This window comes from Chroicocephalus ridibundus, chromosome 15 (genome assembly GCF_963924245.1).
Source record: "Chroicocephalus ridibundus chromosome 15, bChrRid1.1, whole genome shotgun sequence".
NCBI classification, from domain to species: Eukaryota; Metazoa; Chordata; class Aves; order Charadriiformes; family Laridae; genus Chroicocephalus; species Chroicocephalus ridibundus.
In genome coordinates, this window is record NC_086298.1 from 11,369,247 (window position 1) to 11,389,458 (window position 20,212).

The 20,212-nt window shown below is 46.5% G+C and overlaps 2 protein-coding genes across 6 annotated transcripts in view; one reads left to right on the forward strand and one right to left on the reverse strand.

Moving 5' to 3' along the window:
• Positions 1-16,049, forward strand: part of BRD3 (bromodomain containing 3) — a 50,331-nt gene extending 34,282 nt beyond the window's left edge. For all 5 annotated transcript variants that reach the window (XM_063353457.1, XM_063353458.1, XM_063353459.1 and 2 more), the window contains 6 exons: positions 4,148-4,276; positions 4,697-4,888; positions 5,521-5,756; positions 6,295-6,587; positions 8,444-8,572; positions 9,369-16,049. In XM_063353457.1, the coding sequence (XP_063209527.1) occupies positions 4,148-4,276; positions 4,697-4,888; positions 5,521-5,756; positions 6,295-6,587; positions 8,444-8,572; positions 9,369-9,484 (1,095 nt within the window). In that variant the 3' untranslated portion in view covers positions 9,485-16,049. The remainder of the gene's footprint in view (positions 1-4,147; positions 4,277-4,696; positions 4,889-5,520; positions 5,757-6,294; positions 6,588-8,443; positions 8,573-9,368) is intronic.
• Positions 16,050-16,193: 144 nt separating this feature from the next.
• BRD3OS (BRD3 opposite strand) lies at positions 16,194-19,774 on the reverse strand. Its single transcript, XM_063353463.1, has one exon. The coding sequence runs from the start codon at positions 18,985-18,987 to the stop codon at positions 18,718-18,720; it is 270 nt and encodes an 89-aa protein (XP_063209533.1). The 5' UTR covers positions 18,988-19,774; the 3' UTR covers positions 16,194-18,717.
• Between the last annotated feature and the right edge of the window lie 438 nt (positions 19,775-20,212).

Below are 20,212 nucleotides of genomic sequence, written 5' to 3' on the forward strand. Positions count from 1 at the left end.
GCGCTATTATCAGTCATATTCCCTTGGTTTCCTGGAGATGCTGTGAGTCTCCAGAGATACCTGCAGCCTGGTAGATCAAGCCCTGGGTGAAAGCAGTAAGATTAGAGATGGAGAGAGTGAAATCGTGACTCTATCAAAGCAGGTATTTACATGTCTGATTAGGTGCCTTGTTATTGCAAGAGATTCTGTGCTGTGTTCTGCAAAATCTAGGTGAAAAACTGTGATTTCTTGGGTTGGTGATTTTTTTCACACTTGAATCTCTTTATAGTCATAACTTCATTCTTTTAAGAAGCATACACCTTATTGCACTCTCTCTGCAAGTGCAGGTGATACTCTACCTCTGTACCTTACAGGTAGGTAGGACCCAGGTAGGAGAGAAAACTGTAGACTAGTGTAGGACAGAAAACTGGTCTCCACTGGAGACCCAGTGGAGTCTTTTGCATGTAAAGACTCTGGATTTGTCTTTCCATATGGTAGTATTTTTCTTAATAAACTTGTTTGAAGTGCTGTCTGGTATTATTTTTTTATGGAGTGTTTTATTGTCATTGCTCTTGGCCCGTAGATCATAGTGTGACTTCTCTGACATGCAGTCAATAATACGTTAACTGCATGGAACAGAAACTGCCATTTGCAGGCAATGTAATTCTCCAGTGTCAGGGGTTTTCTGTGTGGCTCTGAAAGGTTTTAGATTTAATTCTGCACAAGTGACAATGGCTGTGGTAAAGAAGCGCATCTAATGGATTTCAAACTAATCTTAAAGGAATTATGTAAGAAAGTAAAACATAAGCATTGCTGCAGCTGTAATAGATTCCCCAATACCTGGTTGCTTGTCACTGGTTCTCTGGTTATATGAGGTTTGATTTTCTTCAGAGAACATCCTTCATGTCCAGGAGCATTTTTCTTCAGACTGTGCACCCTGCAGAGGTGTGCTTCAGAAGGATTTGGGGATTGTTTTCTCTGTGTTCATGTGGAGGAGGTAGGTTGGCTGTCGTGACCGTGCTGGTGGCAGGTGAGAGGTAGAGGGGCTGAAGCTGAGCTTGTTGCAGGAGGAGCAGGGAGCTGTGCTGGAGAGCCATGCCAGAGCCAGGACTAAGAGGGGCAAGAGCTGAAGAGGGGCAAGAGCTGAAGGTACAGCATCTGGGCACATCTCCACCTCCATTCTCTGATGGTCATCACAGAGGGAGAACTGCTTGGAGTGAAAAGAGGAAAGAATGTGAATGCCTGAGAGAGGGAGGCAGAGGTATGGATTACACTTTAAGAGGCAGCAGCCCTGATTCTCCATAGTAGGTGAAATGCTTGCTATGAAGCTGCAGCAGCACTGTGCTTCTGCTGCCCTGTCCCCAGGCAGGCAGAGCCCACTTGCAGTACATTCACGTCCCCCTCTCTGATGCTGGGGAGCTTCAGCGTGAGGAGAGGCAGGGTGTTGTGCCTGTGATGGAGCTGGAAGGAACCTGGAGCACCTCTTCTCCCACTCTGTCTGCTGGCCGACGGGTCACAGCAGCAGCAATGTGGGTGTCTCTACCTTTGGTTTGCTCAGTGGTGAACAAGCAACAGTCCTCGCCATGCGAGAGGATTTATACAAGGTGTTTACTTTCGGAAGAAAGTGCTTCCTCCAGGGATCTAACTGTGCTCACTGGTTCACTTCCTTGCGGTGAATTGATGTGGTTTCAGAGTGCCTGAGTTCAGGGTCTTGGAAGCGAGGAGACGTTCTGTGGTGGAGTTTTCAAAGATTTCTTTAGTTGCACCTATTTTAAAGTACAAACACAGTTTCACAAAGCAGCTGCTCTTATTGAGACAGTTTCTGTAAGGTACAATTAGGCCTCCAGAAATCAGGCTAAGTACTCATTACCTGGTAGAGATGGAGTTTTCTCTGCTAAAGTCGCTGTACCTGTGTGGCCCTGTCCCTCGTCAGCACCTGCCTTGATGCCGTGCCCAGGGCATGTGCTTTCAGGACAGATTGATGTCCAGTTCAGTCTTGAAGATGAGAAAATGGAAAGAGGACATGTCAGGTCTTTAAACAAGTAAAAGATTGCTGCAACAAGGGAGGGAACAAAGTTTTCTCTGCATCCTCTGTGGGCAGGTCAAGGCTTACCTTAGGGCAAGAGACACATTACATATTAGGAAATTCATTTTTGCACATTAAAGAATATTAAACAATTGATTTGATTGCTGAGGGAAAAATGAGATTGCTGTGGTAGATACTGTGTAGGGCAGAGAATGGACTAGCTGGCCTCCTAGCATCTCTGCCAAGCCTGCTGGCTGACTCCTGATATGCAATTGTAAATGTAATAACTGTTTTTAAGCAGCTGGATATCTCAAAGTGAATTTGGAACTGAAGATATTCCAGCCCACCAATATAAAGTCCTTTTTTTTTTCTTTTGATAAGTTAATTATTCTTTCTTTCTTTACAAGAAAACAAAACAAAGCAAAAAAAAAAAAAAACAACGCACAGATTAAAACTGCTGGGCTAGAAAACTGTTGGGTTTGGATGAAAGCAAAGCCTCAGACACTGAAATGTATTTCATAGGTAGTGATCAGCCATTGAATGTGCCAAACAAATATGAGTGCGTCAAAAAGGTCTTTCATGCAGTAAGACATAATTTAAAATAAATGGACTCTTTTGTTTTAATGTATGCTTTGCTTTGGAATTGGCCTGAGATGCTTGTCAAACAAGGCCAGCTCTCCTTCAAACAGGAGAAGCACAGACCTGTTTCCCTTTCCATCTTTGTACTGTGGCTCAGAGGCTTTCTCCTAGTTTATTCACCAAGAGAATGAAGTTCCGTGAGGAAAGGTTGACAGATGTCTGGCTGCAGTGCAGCAGGGAGCAATGCTGCAGCAATGTCACCACCCTGCATGCAGGTCCCTCCGAAACTGCATGCCTGGAGGAGAAATTCTGGCCTATTCAGAACAAAAACAGTTTTAGGAGTCATTGCCGTTTTAGGAGTTTCAAGATAGTTACAAGGTCTACTGTGTAGCTGTGAAATATCAGTAGCCTCCGTTAAACAAGTGGGAATTTTGCTTGCGTTAAGGCTTCCAGTGTGGGTTACAGACCCAAAGCGGCCCTTGCTTTCTCCTTGGATGGGGGATGTGTCTCCCCCGATGATGCTTGCAGCCTGTCTGCCAGTCAGGCCCTTCCCTTCACTGGGGGATACAGGTGCACAAGACATACAAAAGGAAGGCCTGCAAGCACTTGGCAAATAGAGAATTTCTTTAAACCCAGCTCTTTTAAATGCAAATGAAATCTAGTGTTAGCTTCTTTTTCCTTTCAGTAGGAGTAATTGGAGCTAAGGTTTTATACATAGTAGTAATATATGCATAAAATCAATTAAGTTCTAGGAATGCTATGAAGTGTTCTCTAAACACAAGCCTTTCAGTCACAAATGTCAAAAGAAATGGATGAAAGTGAGAGCTGAAAAATCAGAGAATGCAACAAGGTACAAATATTTAGCTCCTGATACTTATCGTCACTACACTAGAAAGTAACGTTATGAATAGGTTCATGAAGGGTGAATTCTGTATCCACTCTCTATCAGTTGGACTTCTAAATCAAGAGTAGGTGGTGTAGTTTAACTGTAAATGCCTGTCTTGCTGTAGGAATCGCCAAGCAAAAAAAGACAGAGTTCGATGGTCATGCTCTTTTCTGCCTTTTCAGATTTACAGTTCAAATATGCCCAAGCAGCACATAGAAATACACACTTAAGGTACTCCTGTAATTGTAACTTGGTTGTTGCTGACTCTTGCCCTTCCTGTCCATGATCCTTGTTTACGTTAGCTTCTAATCCAGCAAGCCGTTTTTCTAAATGACTATTTTCTAATAGAATGTGGAACCTGACAGATTCATATAGTACTACTTAGCAAATGAAAACAACCCAAATTTAGAATCTTAAAAGTGTTTAAACTGTTACGGAGCAATATCAATTTCTTTGGTTGTCTGGTGTTTGTTTGCTTGCTTGTTTTAAAAAGCAGAAACTCTGAATGTTATTTAGGAACCAATAAGCCAGATCAAACTACTGTTCTCTTAGACAAATGTGATTTTTGAGGCTGTTCTGAGCTGTCTCCAAGATGCACGTGTCCTCCATGCAGTTGCTACAAATGCCTTTTGCTTATGGCTTTTTCTCCCCTTTCCCTTTGGCTTGTTTGTTTGCAGAAAAAAATGGACAGTCGGGAATACCAGGATGCACAAGGTTTTGCAGCAGATATTCGGTTAATGTTCTCTAATTGTTACAAGTACAATCCTCCAGACCACGAAGTGGTAGCGATGGCCAGGAAGCTCCAGGTAAAGGTGTTGGCAAATGCATCTTCCAGAGTACACTTAGTTCAGCTGCAAGGTGTCGATTCAAAGATCCAACCGTGGGTCTGCTCTTGGCACCAACAAGGGAGAGTCGGTGATTCCTCCAGCCCTCGGAAAGAGCCATGTTCTCTGCTGCAGAACTGAGGCGCTCTTCACATGGCATGGCCCAATGCCACGTCCTGCTCCTAAAATGTTATAATTATTGCTGTATAAAGTAGTGGGAGAATTTTCTTGGGCTTACAGAATATGTATGCCCATCTGTACATTATTATTTACTTGTACAGCACCTTGTGTAGTGCAGTAAGACCCTGACCCATGGTGGGATGTCTGGTATGTTTAAAAGGCCAGTGTGAGGTCTTCATGGCTGAGGCTCCTTTTTTAACCAGTTTTTCCCCCTTTTTGTAGGATGTCTTTGAGATGAGGTTTGCAAAAATGCCTGATGAGCCTGCAGAGGCCCCACCTCCACCTCCACCAACAGCACCAGTGGTGAGCAAAAGCACAGAGAGTAGTCACAGCAGTGAGGAAAGCTCTTCTGACTCAGATAGCTCAGACTCGGAAGAAGAGCGAGCAACTCGGCTGGCAGAGCTCCAGGAGCAGGTATTGCAACGGCCAAGCTGTGTGTCTGTGTCTGTACAGTAGAAAGGGTTTAATTTTGTTCTTAAAAATCCCATCTAGGCTGAGATGTAGCAAAGCAATCCCCACTTCTGCCAGCGAAAGGGGAAAAATGCTTAACTGAAATAAGTGCATGTTTGATGTAATGTTAATTTTCTTCAAGACAGCCATTCTTGGTGCTGATGCTCTGTGCTTCCTTCTGGGATCCCAGAGTATGAATGAAGGTGCAGACAATACTAGGGATCTTGGAAGAACAGAGACCTCTGTTTTGTGTGAGAGCTCAGGCAGACGGAATCTGTCACAAGCTTCCTGTGCGATACTGTCCCCCTGTACCCCGTCTGTAGAAGTGAGATGGTTTGACTGTTGTGGTTGCAGCTTAATTTTTATTTGCCCATATAAAACAAGAATGATGTTTTCATTTGAGTCAAGCGCTGCATACTTGCACTGCATTTTTTAAAGAATTTCAAATCAAGCGAAGTCTTCTGAGTTCAATCACTAGACTGCTTGATCACTGACTTTGGGATATACTTACACTTTGGGATCTAGAGGAAGGGTGTGAGGAGGTATCAGTCATCTTACTTTGAAGTCTGATTTGTTTTTTCACTGTTCTCTCCCAGCTAAAGGCCGTCCATGAGCAGCTAGCTGCGTTGTCACAAGCGCCAGTGAACAAACCAAAGAAAAAAAAAGAGAAGAAGGAAAAAGAGAAGAAAAAGAAAGATAAAGAGAAGGAAAAAGAAAAGCACAAAGTAAAACCCGAGGAGGAGAAGAAACCCAAGGTGGCTCAACCACCAAAACAAACCCAACAGAAGAAAGCCCCAGCTAAGAAAGCAAACAGCACAACCACAGCTAACAGGTAAGAGCATGCTTTTTGCAGGTTGCCTCAAGGGGAATGCCAAGAGCTTCCAGCCCCAGTTCTCCTGTCCCCATTGAATTCCTGGTGAAGCTTAGTTGTCAGTGCAGTTAATTCATATTTGAATAGTGTCCTCATTCCCAGACAACTCCAGAGAGTCTTTAAGTTAGAGCTGGCAGTGGAACCATCATATTTTCACTATCCAACTCTCTTAGAAATTCTTGCCTGATCACTCGTAGATAAGATTTTGCTTTCTGCCTTTCGCACAGCCAGCAAGAACGTGCCGTTTCGTTGCTGCCCTCCTGCTGCTACATGGTCTGGTTGTCATGCCTCACAGGGCTAAAATATAATGGGAATAGAACAGCTGATCTCAGATTTCTGAACTTTTTCAGAAGTTGTGGTGCTGTTCAAGCCATCTGGCTAGAGGTTCAAAGCAAAGAGGATTGGGAGGTTTGTTACAAGGGGGCTAGAAAAAAAAAGAAAAAAGAGTTCATTGCTTGTATATACCCATGAATGTTTCCATACTTGCCAACCCCCTCAGGCAGCCCAAGAAAGGAGGCAAACAGGCATCTGCAACCTACGATTCTGACGAGGAGGAAGAAGGTCTGCCCATGACCTATGATGAGAAACGACAGCTCAGCTTGGACATCAACCGCCTGCCTGGGGAGAAGCTAGGCAGGGTGGTGCACATCATCCAGTCACGGGAACCTTCCCTCAGAGACTCAAATCCTGACGAGATAGAAATAGATTTTGAAACGTTGAAGCCCACAACTTTACGAGAACTGGAGAGATACGTGAAATCTTGTTTACAGAAAAAACAAAGGAAACCGTTTTGTAAGTTACCTCCTGGGGCACATGTTCCTCCACCAGCTCTTGGGCTCAGCTTTGGAGTCAGGGCATGTGTGTTGGAATTCTCTTATCCAGCTGTTGGGTGTGCGATAACAGGGATTTTTAGAGGTTCTTTTCTCCCAAGAAAATGTACAGAAACTTTCTGTTTTTCCTGTTTTCTTCCCATGATGTCATGCTGTGGAGACCTGGAGGACTATTCCGTTCCTCTACAAGACCTGTGTGATACCTTTATTACTTATCTAGAATCTAGAAGGCGCTATAAAGGTTTCAGTCTCATTGTGTTAGGTATTATGTACACACATCTGGAAGGATCACTTTCTTATCTTGAATAGTTTAGCATCTAATTAGGAAGGAAATAAAAAGGTTGGGATCCAAAACACCCAGGGGATAAATAACTTGAACAAAGTTACCTGGGCAGCCTGTGGATTCTGGGTGTGAGTTATATATTCACCCCAAAACTGCTCGTCCGAGGTGGCCTGATCACCATGTTACCCTCAATCTCTATCAGATCAGAGGATTAACGTTAATGCGCTGACAAGTGTATGGTTCAGTATGGGACAGACTTTTCTCTGTGCCTCATCCACAGAGAGTGAATTGTTGTGGCCCCTCGAGAGTTCAGCTCCAGCTGAATAGCAATGGGATCACTTATCTGCAGTGGTCCTGGCTCAGTCCATCTCCTTGTGGGTTAAGAGGGAGTGGTGCTGTTAAGAGTATAGCACAATAGCTACTCACAGCTCTTGCAGAGCACCTCCATTTCCTCATCACAGGACTTTCAGGTAGGCCTGAGCAAAGTTCAGACTTTGACCCTTCTTTTTGCTTTTTAATACACTGCTTTGGTGTGTTTGGTTGTTTTTTTCTTCCTGTGTCCTTTGCTGTTGGAATAGCTCAGGAAGAGATTTTCCAGACTGGTTAGGAACAAGAAGCATCCTTTTCTTTTGGGACCAAAGCGTAGAGTAACGCAGATAACCTCAGATGTCTGTCCATTCGCTCCTCTGAGACTGGTACATGCTGGGCTGGCAGACTGGTGTGCCTGACCCCAGCCGGACTCTCCTGCTGTCTGCTCTCTATTGCAATGCTTTGTTTTCAGGGGCGCACCCTCTTAGGACTGTGCTTTCCAGATTATTTTATTTTTTTTTTTAAATAATTGCTTTAAAACTGCACACAGACATGTAGGTATTTCCTTGCTGGATCAGGCAAAATGTCTGGCCCCTGTCTTGTACTTCTGATACTGGCCAACACCTGTGTTCAATTACTCCTTCGGAGGGATATTTCTTCTGCTCAGAAGTATAAGCATTGCCGGTACTTCTCCCTGTTTCCATCCTAACGGATGCAGGTACATTCTTGTTGTCTGCCAGCCTTTGCCTCAGTTGGTTTTTAATTTGTCCATTTTGTTTTATACTTAAAGCAATATAAACCACAATAGATTGTTGTGTTGAGGTATCTTAAGTTATAACGGCAGGTGCTTACTTCTGACAACCTTTAATGGGACACTTTATTTTACAGGGCAGAAAACCCATGTAACAATTCTGTAATTACAAATGTGTAACTATTGACCATATAACTGGCTGGTAAGTAACCTGTAACTACAAGGTTATTACATGGATATTTCTGTTTTCTAAAATACTTTCCAGAAGGTCTTTCTTAAAAAGTGCATATTACAGGATGATGGTGATTGGATGATCTAGACAACTTCATGTGTTGTCCTCTATATGGGATGTGTAGTTGCTGTGCGGTCCCTGCAGAGTGGTTGCACAGATTTACATGCCCTGTAAAATAGCGGTGTCCGCTCTTTTTCGCCTGCAACCACGCAGTTTCAGAAATTGTACATTCCTCCTCCACAGCTGCAAGTGGAAAAAAGCAAGCAGCAAAGTCAAAAGAAGAGTTAGCTCAGGAAAAGAAGAAAGAACTAGAAAAACGGTTACAGGACGTCAGTGGGCAGCTAAACAACAACAAGAAACCTGCAAAGAAAGGTAATGGCTTTGGGCTTACTATGTTAACAGTGCCTGAAAGATCATGTATGTAGATAGACTTGTCACTGAGGCAAAACTACTGCCTTTTTCTAGTCTTGGGTTTGTCTCTGTGACAGTTACCCCAGTTGGTCACTGGTGTCAGGGCACAGCAAGTTACTGGTGGGCACCAAGGTACTGTGCGGGGGCTGCTTTGGCCCCTGTGGAAGCTCTCCTGGGTGGTAAATGTGAGGTGTCTTAGAGGCACTTCATCCTTCAGAGGGAGGAGGATCTTCTCCTCTCTGTTAGCCTGGCCAGGACTGTGCGTACAGGCCAGGACCACAGGGCATCTAACATGATTTTTGTCCTTTGTGGGATTAAAAAAATGCCCAAGCCCCCATGTAATGCAATGGTGTGGAAGATGGTACAAAAGGTTCTTCCAGCACAAACTAAGCTGCTTCTGGCTTCGCACAAGTCACAGCGTTTTCTTGGATTCAGAGGTTGCACTGAAGCATGCAAGGCTACGGACACTGCTCTAGCTCTGCACTGTCTCATTATGAGCACCGCAGGGTTGTGGAGAACATTGACCTCCCATAGGACTCCTTTGCGGATCCCAGACTTCCGTGGTCACTTGCAGCCTGAGAAACCTTGCCATCCACTGACAGGACAGGCTTCTTGCAGCAAGCAAAGGCTGCAGGTAAAATAAGCTGCCCAGGAAAAAGGAAGCTGTGAATGAAGCCATGGAGGATGAGGGCTGTGGGCAAACCTTCTCTAGTTCAGTTCCTTGCAAGTAACCACATCGCTGCCTTCTTCCCCGCAGAGAAATCTGGCTCAGCTCCCTCTGGAGGCCCTTCCCGGCTCAGCAGCAGCAGCTCCTCCGAGTCCGGGAGCAGCAGCTCCAGCGGCTCCAGCTCGGACAGCAGCGATTCGGAATGAGTTACGGACATTTACACACAAAACACAAAATGGACATCACCCTCACTGATGCTCTGCAGTGTTCCTTTCTCTCCTTAATATACCGCTCTTGTTCCACGGTGGTCAGGTTTTTTTTTCCTCTTTCTCTCTTTCTCTGACTTTTTTATTTTATTTTTTAATTCAGTGTTATAAAAGGTATCTTCCATTTTTTTGGGGGTCGCTCTTTTAATAGGTCAAAGATCTTTGCGTGCGTGTGTGACTAGACTTTATGACAAATAGTTCCCTTTGCATAAAGTCTCTAAAATACATTTTAACTGAAGAAGATTGGTTGGAAGTGGAAGAACTTTGAACTCTTAGCAGGAGATAAATAGAAAGTTCTGCGAGGTTTGTAGTACATTTCCCTCCCGCTCCTTCCCTCTCCCCAGAATGTTCTCTTTTACTAAGCCTGCCTGGCTCACACAAGGTAAAAAAGATCTTTTTTTAAAGAAAACTCTGTGAAATGGTACTGTATCTGAAAGATGTTAGCTTTTGAACTAGTTGGTGTATTTGTTATTAGCACTAGTATTCTTAATCTCGAAGTCTACAGTGTGATGAAAATGTCAGATGCTATCATCTTTTTACATAAAAAGAAAAAGCAAAAAATTTCTCATGTACTGTGGATTGCTAACATGCTTTTTTTTTTTTTTTAATCTTGGTAGAGGTGTAGGCACCTGTTCAGGAAGGTATTTAAGCATGAACTTAACTTTAAGCACATGAGCAGTAGAAGTGGTTGCATTTCGTGTTTTTTCCACTCAAAATTTTCATTTTTCTTAGGGACGCATTGGGAAGAAGGGAGCAAGGGACACTCACCTTTCTTGGGAATGTTATTTTTAACATCAAATAGATAATTTCCAGGAAACTGACACACTCTATGAAGGTTTTCATTTAATTGAAAACAGTTTTTGGCTGCAAGTTCTCAGCTGGACCTCGGAGTGATCCCTGTAGTGACCAAGGCAAGTCATGTGCTCGTTATTAGACACATGCTTAAGTACTTTCTCCATGACAAGCACCTCAGTCTGGGCTTAAAATAAAGAAGCACTTGAGCTCCAGCTGAGGCTGAGCTGGCAGGGGAATTGGAGAGGGATGTTGTGTGTGTTTGGTTGGTTGGGTTTTTTTTTTTCCCTCCTTATCATTTCAGTAGTGAGCTCCTAGAAAGGGAATGCTACTTCTGTGTCGTGCAGGGTTCCAGATGCTGAAATGCTTACCTCAATAAAAAGAAAAAAGAGGGGAGGGAGAAAAAAGAAGAAAAGAGACATTTTTTTTAAGGCTTGCAATTTTTTGATTCCGGCGTAATATTTTGACATGCACTGCTGCAATACACTCTGTTTTCACTGTCCCTAATTTCGTGTATATACAAATACTTTATTTATTAAACACCATTGGTCATTTAAAACTTACTAAAAAAAAAAATAACAAAAGCAAAGCTGCATTATGCAAACCAGCAGAAATTCAGACTTTTAGCGTGGTTTGAACCAGATTAAAAAAAAAAACAAACGCACGCAAAAACAAAACCACCAACAAAAAAGCAAATAAAAATGAGACTTTTTATTTAAATCCAATGGACTTTATAGCTACAGATGCTACAGTCCAGTCTGTTGTGTGTCTGGTGCTCTGTCATGTTCAGTGTGTTCATTTTTTGGTTTGTTTTCTCTCTTCTTTTATCTCTTTTCACCCCAGCCCCCTTTTTTCCTTTTTTTGTACAGATTTTGGAGACGTACAGGTAGATACAATTTCTTGATGCAGCACATTCTTATTTTCTCTGTAATATTTCCAGAGGTCTTTTTCCCTTTTTCTTCCCTCTTTTTTTTTTTCTCTTTGTAGAACAGCAGCTTTTTTTCTTTTATAATCCAGTTTTAGGAAAACACCAGTTCTATAATGATATAAAATTTGTAATCTGAGGGGCAGAAATGTATTGTAAATTTTTAACTTCTTATTGTAAAGAAAAAAATATACAAAGTTTAACAGAAAGTTATGCTTTTCCCCCTCCCAGACCAGCCCCTAAGGCTGCCTCTCTACTGCGAGGTAGCCCTAAAATTCACCCTGCTGTGGTCTCTAATAATGGTTTGCCAGAGGCTCCGCGGTGCAGATTGCACCAGCTTTTATTTTTCGCGTAGGTTTGTGGCCCTGGAGGACTCCTCAGCCCCAGCACACGATTTTCGTTGCATGCTTAGCCTCCAGGAGCTGGGACGTGTGGTGTCTGGGTGATGTCCCTTTGCTGGAAAGCTGGGTGAGCAGAGGGACAGCCTGTTATTAGCACTCCATGCTTTGCACTTCTAACTGCATCCACACCCAGCTGCCAGTCACTTACTGCCCGGCGACTGAGGTTTTATTAGCTAGACACTTATGCATCTGTCTTTAAAAAAATCTATCTTTCAAAGATCAACATTTCAGAGTGTTCAGATGTGCGTCTCCTAGAGCTGATGTACCCCTGTCCGTGTCTTATCTGTGTAGTGATGATATCACACTCTCCAGTTTGCTGTAGTGAATTCTTTCTTTTTTTGCTAAGGGCTGAGAGCGCGATGCTGTGTTGCTGCAAGACACGGAGTTCCTCCTGCAAGTTGCTGGGCATCCTTGGCTCGTTTTGCAATCACCAGGGGGCTTGGTCGGTTGGCAGGAGGCTCTCCATTCTTTGCAGATAGTTCCTGTAGTATTTGAAAGTGGATGAACTAGGGTGATTCTTACTGAAATTAATGATTTTTCTTTTCCATTCACAATGGAGTTATTTTTAGTTCCTGTATTTTCTTTAATTCTGCCCTTAAAGTCTTCACCTGGACAGATCCTTAGTAATATATTTGCAGAATTTGCGATGAGGAAATGTAATATACACCCAATTAAGGTCTTAGGTTTGTTTTGTTTTGTTTTTAATGGGGTTGGGTTTCATCTGTGTTTCTCCTGTTGTCTGAGACTTGTGTTATCAAAGCCAACTAGGATTTTAATTAAAATAATTTCAACCAATTCAACAGCATGACAACTTGGATAAACAAGCTCCCAATTTTCCCTGCTTGAAACCTTTTCCTGCGTGCATTAACCTGAGCTGTGCCGTTGATGGGATGTGGTGGTCGCTCCTGTGGAGAGCAAACCGCAGCCAGTGTTGGAGGCAATAGCAGCCTGCCTGGCAGCCGTTCTCACTGGCATCACCGCCAGGCAAAGCCCGGGGACCTGGCTCTGCACCGTGCTGCTATCCTCCGACATTGGGGACAACCCCGCTGACCACGGCCCAGAGTACAGACATTCCTCCAGGACACGTAGGTCTGTCCCACTGAAATCAGTGGAGGGGTTAGAGCCAAAGGGTTGGGGACCAAGTGTGAAGCGATGGCAGGGACCTGGCCTGAGACTGTCTGCAGCGCTGGAGGATCCCTATTTTACTTGGCACACCTGTCCTAGCTTGGGCATTTGCAAGGAGAGCAAGCAACCAAAACCACCAAGGAATATGAAGAACCACCTGCATATCTTTGACATACCCAGCTGCGACCTGGGCTACCATTTAGCGGCAAACTTTGTGTTCGTGGAAAGTAAGTTGTTCCCTATGAAATGGCAGTTCACAGGAGAAATCCATTTCGGCATGACCATTTCAGGAAAGAAATTGGTGACTCTTCATTTCAAAATGTTCTTACGCTTTTTCATTTTCACATTGTTTGTAGTGCTCAGTATCTCCCGACATGTCAGTAGTGGTGCCTCTTGTATCTCCAGATCAGAGTGTCTCCAGGAAAGAAGAGGTGTTTTCAGTCCATAGTAAGTAGCAGCAGCCCTTAACAAGTTGGAAACTGAAACAATAGAGCATTTATTTAACTTTGTATTGCATGACATGTCAGTACAGATGTCATGAAATAACATTAGAATGATTAAACATATAACATTTGAAATAACATTTTTAAACTTAAGAATAAAAAAAGATTGACATTTTTATGGTAGAATTTTTCTTGAACGAACAAAGTTTAACTTTGTTTTCCAGGGGAAGCTTCACTGAAATCAGTATGATTTCGTATGTATACATACACACAAATAGTTTTATTGAAACTGTTTTTTCTGTGGAATTCCTGTTTTGACAAAACAATATCTGACCAGACCTATTATCAATCAACCAGCATTACTGCACCTTTAAAAACTGTGCTTAACTTTTATCTGATTGTAAGGTCAGCCTGTTTCTTGGCGTACCATCAGATGTAGGCTCAGTGGGACCAGAGGGAGAGCCGCATCCCATGGGCTCAGGCCCTGACCCATCTACTGAAGGAATCTGTTGCCTACAACAGTTTTCTGCTAACCAAATGTTGTCTTATACAAAACCCTTTCAGTTTTGTATTGATGTGATTTTAAACTTTCCTACCGACAGGGTTTGTAACTGTAGAACTGATATTTCAGGACGATGTAACTGTTGTTTGTGAGTGTGTGTATGAGATGCGCGCACCCACACATACGCAGGCACGTGTGTGCGTGTATATATACACGTTAGTTACCCAGTGAGGTCTCTTTCCATGTTCTCTATGTGGTAGAAGCAGACTGCAGTTACCTAATCTAGTTCTTTCTCTGTTTTGGGGACTCTTAGACCAGTTTTTAATTTTTTTCCTTGTTTTGAAAGGAATGATGTTTTTTAAAGTCGGGGTTGGAGCTAGGGGGAAGGGATCGGGGCATGACAAAGAAAAACCACAACCTTTTTAGTACTGGATTTTAAAAAGACATACACTCAAACTCGAGCAGTTACCACTAGGGCTAACTGTGGGCAGGCTCTGCGTAGTTGAAGGTAAATTTAGGGCAAGGATTCATTATACTAGCAGCATTATCTTGCTTGTAAAACAATGAGATGCATTTTTTTAAAGAAATGGTATTTGCATATCTTTTTAAATGTCATTTTTAAAAATAAATAAGCCACCAGCTAGGATTTGACACAGGCCACTTAGAACTTACCCCTGATACTGGCATAACCAATCCAGAAAGATTTGTTGTTGTATTTTTGTTTTGTTTTGGTTTTTTTAATATTTAAAAAAAACGTTACTTTTCTGTATGATGTGCATGCAAATTTACCGTAACTCTCTTTCTTAAAACTTTTTAGTGCCATTTCTAGTATATTCCTGTAAATGTCAGTTACTGAAAAGAAATGAGTCAATGTAAGTAGTTTAGCTTGTTTATTGCAAATTGCTGGCCTCAAACACAACAGAATTAAAAAGAGTTAGAAAGTAATCTTTGATGTTACTGGTAATCATGGACCCTGGTCCTGGGGCATTTGTTTTGTTTTCATAATAAAAAGAAAAATTGTTTTGTGTGTGCAGTTTGATCCCATATTTTCCCCTCTTCTCTCCCTTTCCCTTTCCTCATCTCCTTTTGCAGGTGTTGCACTTGCTGCAGTTGAAAACCTGTAGGGCTTTGATCGAGCGGGCAGTTGAGTAGCGTTGCTGAGAGACATACGTAAATATACGAGGAGTCCTAGTGCCATGAGTAGTGAAGTAATTGTGCGAGTCCAGCGGTTAGTGCTGGTGGAGTGCCACGCTAAGGGGCAAACTGCCTTGGGAGCAGAAGGCAAGTCTGGGGCACTGTCAGCTTGGCCTGGGGTCTCTGAATCACGGTCCAGTACCTGGCATTGATGTGCTCAAAGTACACTTTTCTGTTGGGGAGGAAAACACTCGGGCTGCTTTAATGCACCAGAACGGACAAGGAAGGACTTCTTGCTCTTCCTTAGAAGCCTACAATCTGAAGGGGTCTTAGTTTATGTGAAAACTGCGTCCAGTTGAGGTAAGTTCAGCTGAAAATGGAGATGGACGTTTCACCCAGGTTTAATGCTGACTACTTTCAAGCCGCCAAGACCTGAAGGAACCAGAGGGAATTTGTCACTGTGCTGGCCCTGCAGGTCAGCGAGCTCAGGGCAACTGGGATGGGGCAGACTTGCCTGGGAAAGGAGCGGGGGCAGAGCGGCTGGTTGCCTTCACAGCAGAGCCTTGACATTGTTGTATGGCGGCCAAAATCTATTCTGGTCCCTGGAGAGGGTTCAGGTTGGTTCTGCCGTTCGGCTTCTCAGATGCATGACTGATGGTTTATTTATAAGGTAGGGGTTACAACAACCAGGTTTCCCCAGGGTTAATCTTTCTCTAACCCGGTTCCTTCTCACTGCGTTTAAAAGCCACGATCTCTCTAAAGTTTCAGCAAACCTGTTTAGCTTAGCTGTTGCATCTGTAGCTGTGTGTTGTAGCAATGATACCCCCAAAGGAACAGTCTGTTCAGCCTATCCTTTAAAAATCTCCTGTGAGGCCATTGTGCCGCAGGAGGATGTTTTCTTTAGCGTTGGCTAGTGAGTTATTCGTAGGTGCATCAGGCAGTGCTGCTGCTTACAGACTTGGAGGAGGCTGAGGAGAGGCAGAACACGCACCAACACTGGTATGGATGGAGGTTACCGTGTGTGTGACAGCCAGAGGTTCTCCTCATCCCAGGGTTCACCGCTAAGACTTGACAAGGGCTGCTGGCCTGGGAACCTTAAGGAGCCGCCTCTGCCTGGGGCCAGGCTTCAGAGGTGAAGTGTGTGACTTTGGAGAGGGAGGTTAACCACAGCCCACCAGTAACGAAGGTAATTCCCAACAGAGAGGAACTGCCCGTCTGCGGAGCTTTCCCTCCTCCCCCTGGGTGGGGACGGGGAGGGAGAACAGCTGTAATCCTCAGGTGTGCCAAAGTGATTAACATGCAGAAGAAAACCAGCGGCTTGCGATGATGCATTCAAATCATTTTAATGCACTTTATCCAAGAGGCTACAACAGCATTTTAAACAAGTGCATCAACACTACACAACCGGCTTACGGAAAGCTCCCTCCTAGCAGCTGCTCCACAACCTGCTGTGACTAATAAGGACACACAGATACGGAAAACAATAGTGTCACATTGACAGAGCGATGGAAGAACAAGTCACACTCCTCCTGTACTGTCATGTCTCAATCCTGGAAGAATTTATGCACATACTTTTTATTGTTGTATAGTCCAATTAACACTCTTCAAATAACTGCATTTTGGTTTACCAGCCACATAAATAAAAACTGATTATACCCAAAATAATCAACTTTCTCACTGAAATTAAAAAAAAAATTACTTGTTTTTTCTATAAGAAAAGTAAAGAAAATGAACAGCTGGTTTTGGGGATGTGCTGTTCCTTAAACTCCCAGAGTTCGCCTGCTCCCCTGGGCTGCTGGAAAGGTCCTGGGCCACCTCTCTCCTACCTTTCCGGGTTGCTTCCACTGGCAGTTCCAAGGGGAGCTCTCAGACCGGCCTCCTGCCCCTTCCTATGGATCATCACCCCTTCCCTGGGCCAGGCACTGCAGCCCCAGGTGGGTCCCGCATCCCAGCCCCGCTCCACCTCAACACCATGCTCCATGCGGGAGCACCGTCGCCGCGGCAGCAGCTGTCGGAGTCCCGCTGGTTTTGTCAATCTCATCTGTTGGTTTTTCCCCCAGTTGAAATACATCCGTTCACCAAAATCTTTCCCACCTGGAGCAAGTCCTGGCAAGACGAAGAGGAGCACGGCGCAGGTCTGCGAAACACTGCGGTCCATCAGCAGGTTTAGTTTTATGAGCACACACACGAAGGTACCAAACATCAACACATGCATAAATAGTACTACGAAGAAAAAAAAGAGCTGCCTATGGTTTGCAGTGCATACACGTGCTACGCATCAGCGCTGAGGAGGACGTCAAACCTCTACGATCTCACGTTACAACAGGTATGTTCTGCTCAGCACGGGGAGTTCAGCGGACTCCGGTGCGTGTGTGGTGGCGTTTAACCCGCCCGGGAGAGGTGGCGAAGGTGATTCTTCACTGTATTAAAAAAATAATAAATAAAGTGCTTGATAAATGCAGAAGAGGTTTTAGATAAATGTAAGTGATGGATGTGCCTAGTTTTAGGCAGGTAAATAATCCATACTGAAGTCAACATCAAACACTGATTCGCTCAAGTGCAGCCTGTGCGCGGGGGGCTGCAGGAGGACGGAAAGGGCGTCCTTAAGCCCAATGTTACACTTTAATGCTGGACCCTGGGCGCGTAATTAGCACCCCTGGAAGCGGTACTGCTGTGTTCAATACAGCTTTAGGTGCTGGCTGGGCTGGGTTTCTCAGATGGACCTTGCCTTGAGCAAGTTGGGAAACGCCCTGAGAGCAGTCTCTATTCCCAAGAAGCGCAATCCTAGTATTTTTCCCTCCTAAAACCCTTCAGTTAGTTGAAACAAACGCTCCCAGATGTGACTTTTAAAATACACGCACCGAATCTACTGTCCAACCCGAATTAGAAGATAAAGCCTTCCAAGCTACCGCGTGCATTAAAACTCAAACGCAAAGCCAACGTCAGTAGGCTGTTCCCTTGCGTAACGCTCTCTGGGGGCAGGCGGGTGCTGCGCAGGAGTTTCCTCGCGTCCCGTGGCAGGAGATGGGTGTATTTACAGTAGTTTTCTTCCTGTTGCTCTCCTAGGGCTGTCCCTCCCTTTCAGGTGGCTCCTCGGCGATCCGTCCCCAGAGCACGGGCTGGGGATCGAGCAACGTGGAGGGAATTGGCTCCATAACTCCAGAGCTCCCCCCGTTACTTCCATGACACCAAATCATGGCATCAGGGAGGGCCCTTTGCTTTGCAGGGAACAAAACTGCAGCGCGTCCTTCCTGCCTGGAAGGCTCAGATGAAATTCTCAATCTATTCTTTCCCCCTTATGACAAATCACTTTATTACCTGGTTGTAAGAGACCACTTCCAGGGCAGTAATTACAGGCAGACAGGGCAAGCGGAACAAGTTAACGGCCGGGTAGTTTTGTGGATCAACTTAAAATACTTGCCTCAATGGAAACGGATCCGCGCTCGCCTCTCCCAGCAGCATTCGCAGAGCTTTGGCAATGCACGAGGGCCAGCCATAAAAGCACCTGCTGGGGCTGGCTCCCGACTGCCGGCGGGTGTTCCTCACGGCGCACTGCCACTTCCAACCAACACACGGTCCAGCACGGACCCTGCCAAGGTGCCAGGCAGCAAACGCAGGCTCAGAAGTTCCCTGGCGAGGCTGTTTTCGTTACGCACGCTCAATAACATGCAAAATCGGATGCTACCAACAGCGAAAACAAACGTAGACTCGCGGCAGCCATTCTGGGCCATGCCGTCCACGCTGCTTTAGCCGCAGGTCTGCGGTGAGGATGGTGGAAACCCGTCTTCCCCCAGCTTGGTGCGAGTCTGGTTTGTCTCCACGTGTGGATTTCTAGTGCGAAACCACCCCAATTACATAATAGCGCAAAACTTAGATTGCCCCGTGTCCCTGGAGACGTCCAGCTTGTTTTTGTCCCGCACCAGGATGGCTTCGTTGCCGTACTGCGAGTACCACATGCTCCGGCTGCGGCTCAGGTAGGTGTTGGGGGGGGCCGACTCCAGTTTCTGCTGCTGCTGCTGCCAGATGAGCAGCGAAGTGTCCCTGTACCGCAGCCGGGCATAGCCCTCGGACAAGGCTTTTTCGGGCAGGGGCACCCTCCCGTTCATCACTGCGTCAGTCATCTGCGCGAGGGGGGCTGCAGAGACGAGCGCTCCTTCCCAGCAGCTCCAAAATGCGCCCCGCTGGGTCGGTCTGAGTCGAGGGCTGCTGCTTCGAGCTCAAGGGAGAACATCCCCAGGGCCCCACGAGCCGTTGGTGGGTGTAAGGACCGCTCAGGAGAGGGAACAGGGACACGCGCGCCCAAAAATCACACCAGGCAGCCTGGGCTTGCTTAAATAACAAGCCAGGACTTCCGAAGGCTCATCCGGCGGTGATGCCGCTACTTGTTTCATCTTGCGAAGGGACCACATGCACGTGAGATGCTTCTTGTTGACAGTCCGTGAAGTATCTCAACAGGCACGAGGGGCAGCTCCGCGGCGGTGGGCTCGGTCTGCAGCCGTCCAGGACGGGCTGAGCGGCTCTGGATGAGTTTTCCTTCCCTGAAGACTGGATCCCGAAGCCGTAGGGCAGGCCTAAGAGGTCACCAGCGCCCAGGCCCACGCACGAGCTCCCCACCTCTGCTCCCTGCCGACGCCAGCCCGACGGAGGGCGGCTCAGCGAGCCACGGCCGCAGGGATGCAGGAGAAGATGCCGCCTCCGGCCCCGGGTGCGGTACCCAAGCTGGGGTGCCCGTCCCCTCCCGACAGCACCGCTTCGGGGCTTCAACCTGGGGGGGACACGGCGGGGGTCACCCCGAGGCCTGGCAGCGGGGGTCCCTGCCCTGCCAGGGCCCCTTTCCCGGCACCACCGTGCCCCCCACCTCCCGCCGCCCCCCCCCCAGCGCCCCGAGCCCTTCCACCGGCACCGCGCCCCCGCCCACGGCCCCCCCCGCGGGTCCCCTGCACCCTCCTTGCCCTGCGCCCCCCCCGCGGGGCACCCCCCACCCCTACGGACCCCCCCCCCGAGGGCTGCCTGCGCCCCCCCGCCCCGCTGCCCGGCCCCAACGTGCCTGCGCTGCCCGGCCCGGCCCGGCCCGGCCCCGGCGCCGTTCCCGGAGCAGCCGCGGAGCCGCCTCCCGAGCGCATCACGGCGGGAGGAGCCACAGCCGCGCCGGGGGGGCCGCGGGCCGGGGCGGGCTGCGCCGGGGCACCGCAGGGGGGAGTCCCCGGGCGGGGTGAATGGGTCCGGGGCACGGCGATGGGGGTCCCCGAGCGGGGCGGTGGGTCCGGGGCGCCGCAGTGGGGGTCCCCGGGCGGGGTGCGTGGGTTCGGGACACGGCAGTGGGGGTCCCCGAGCGGGGTGAATGTG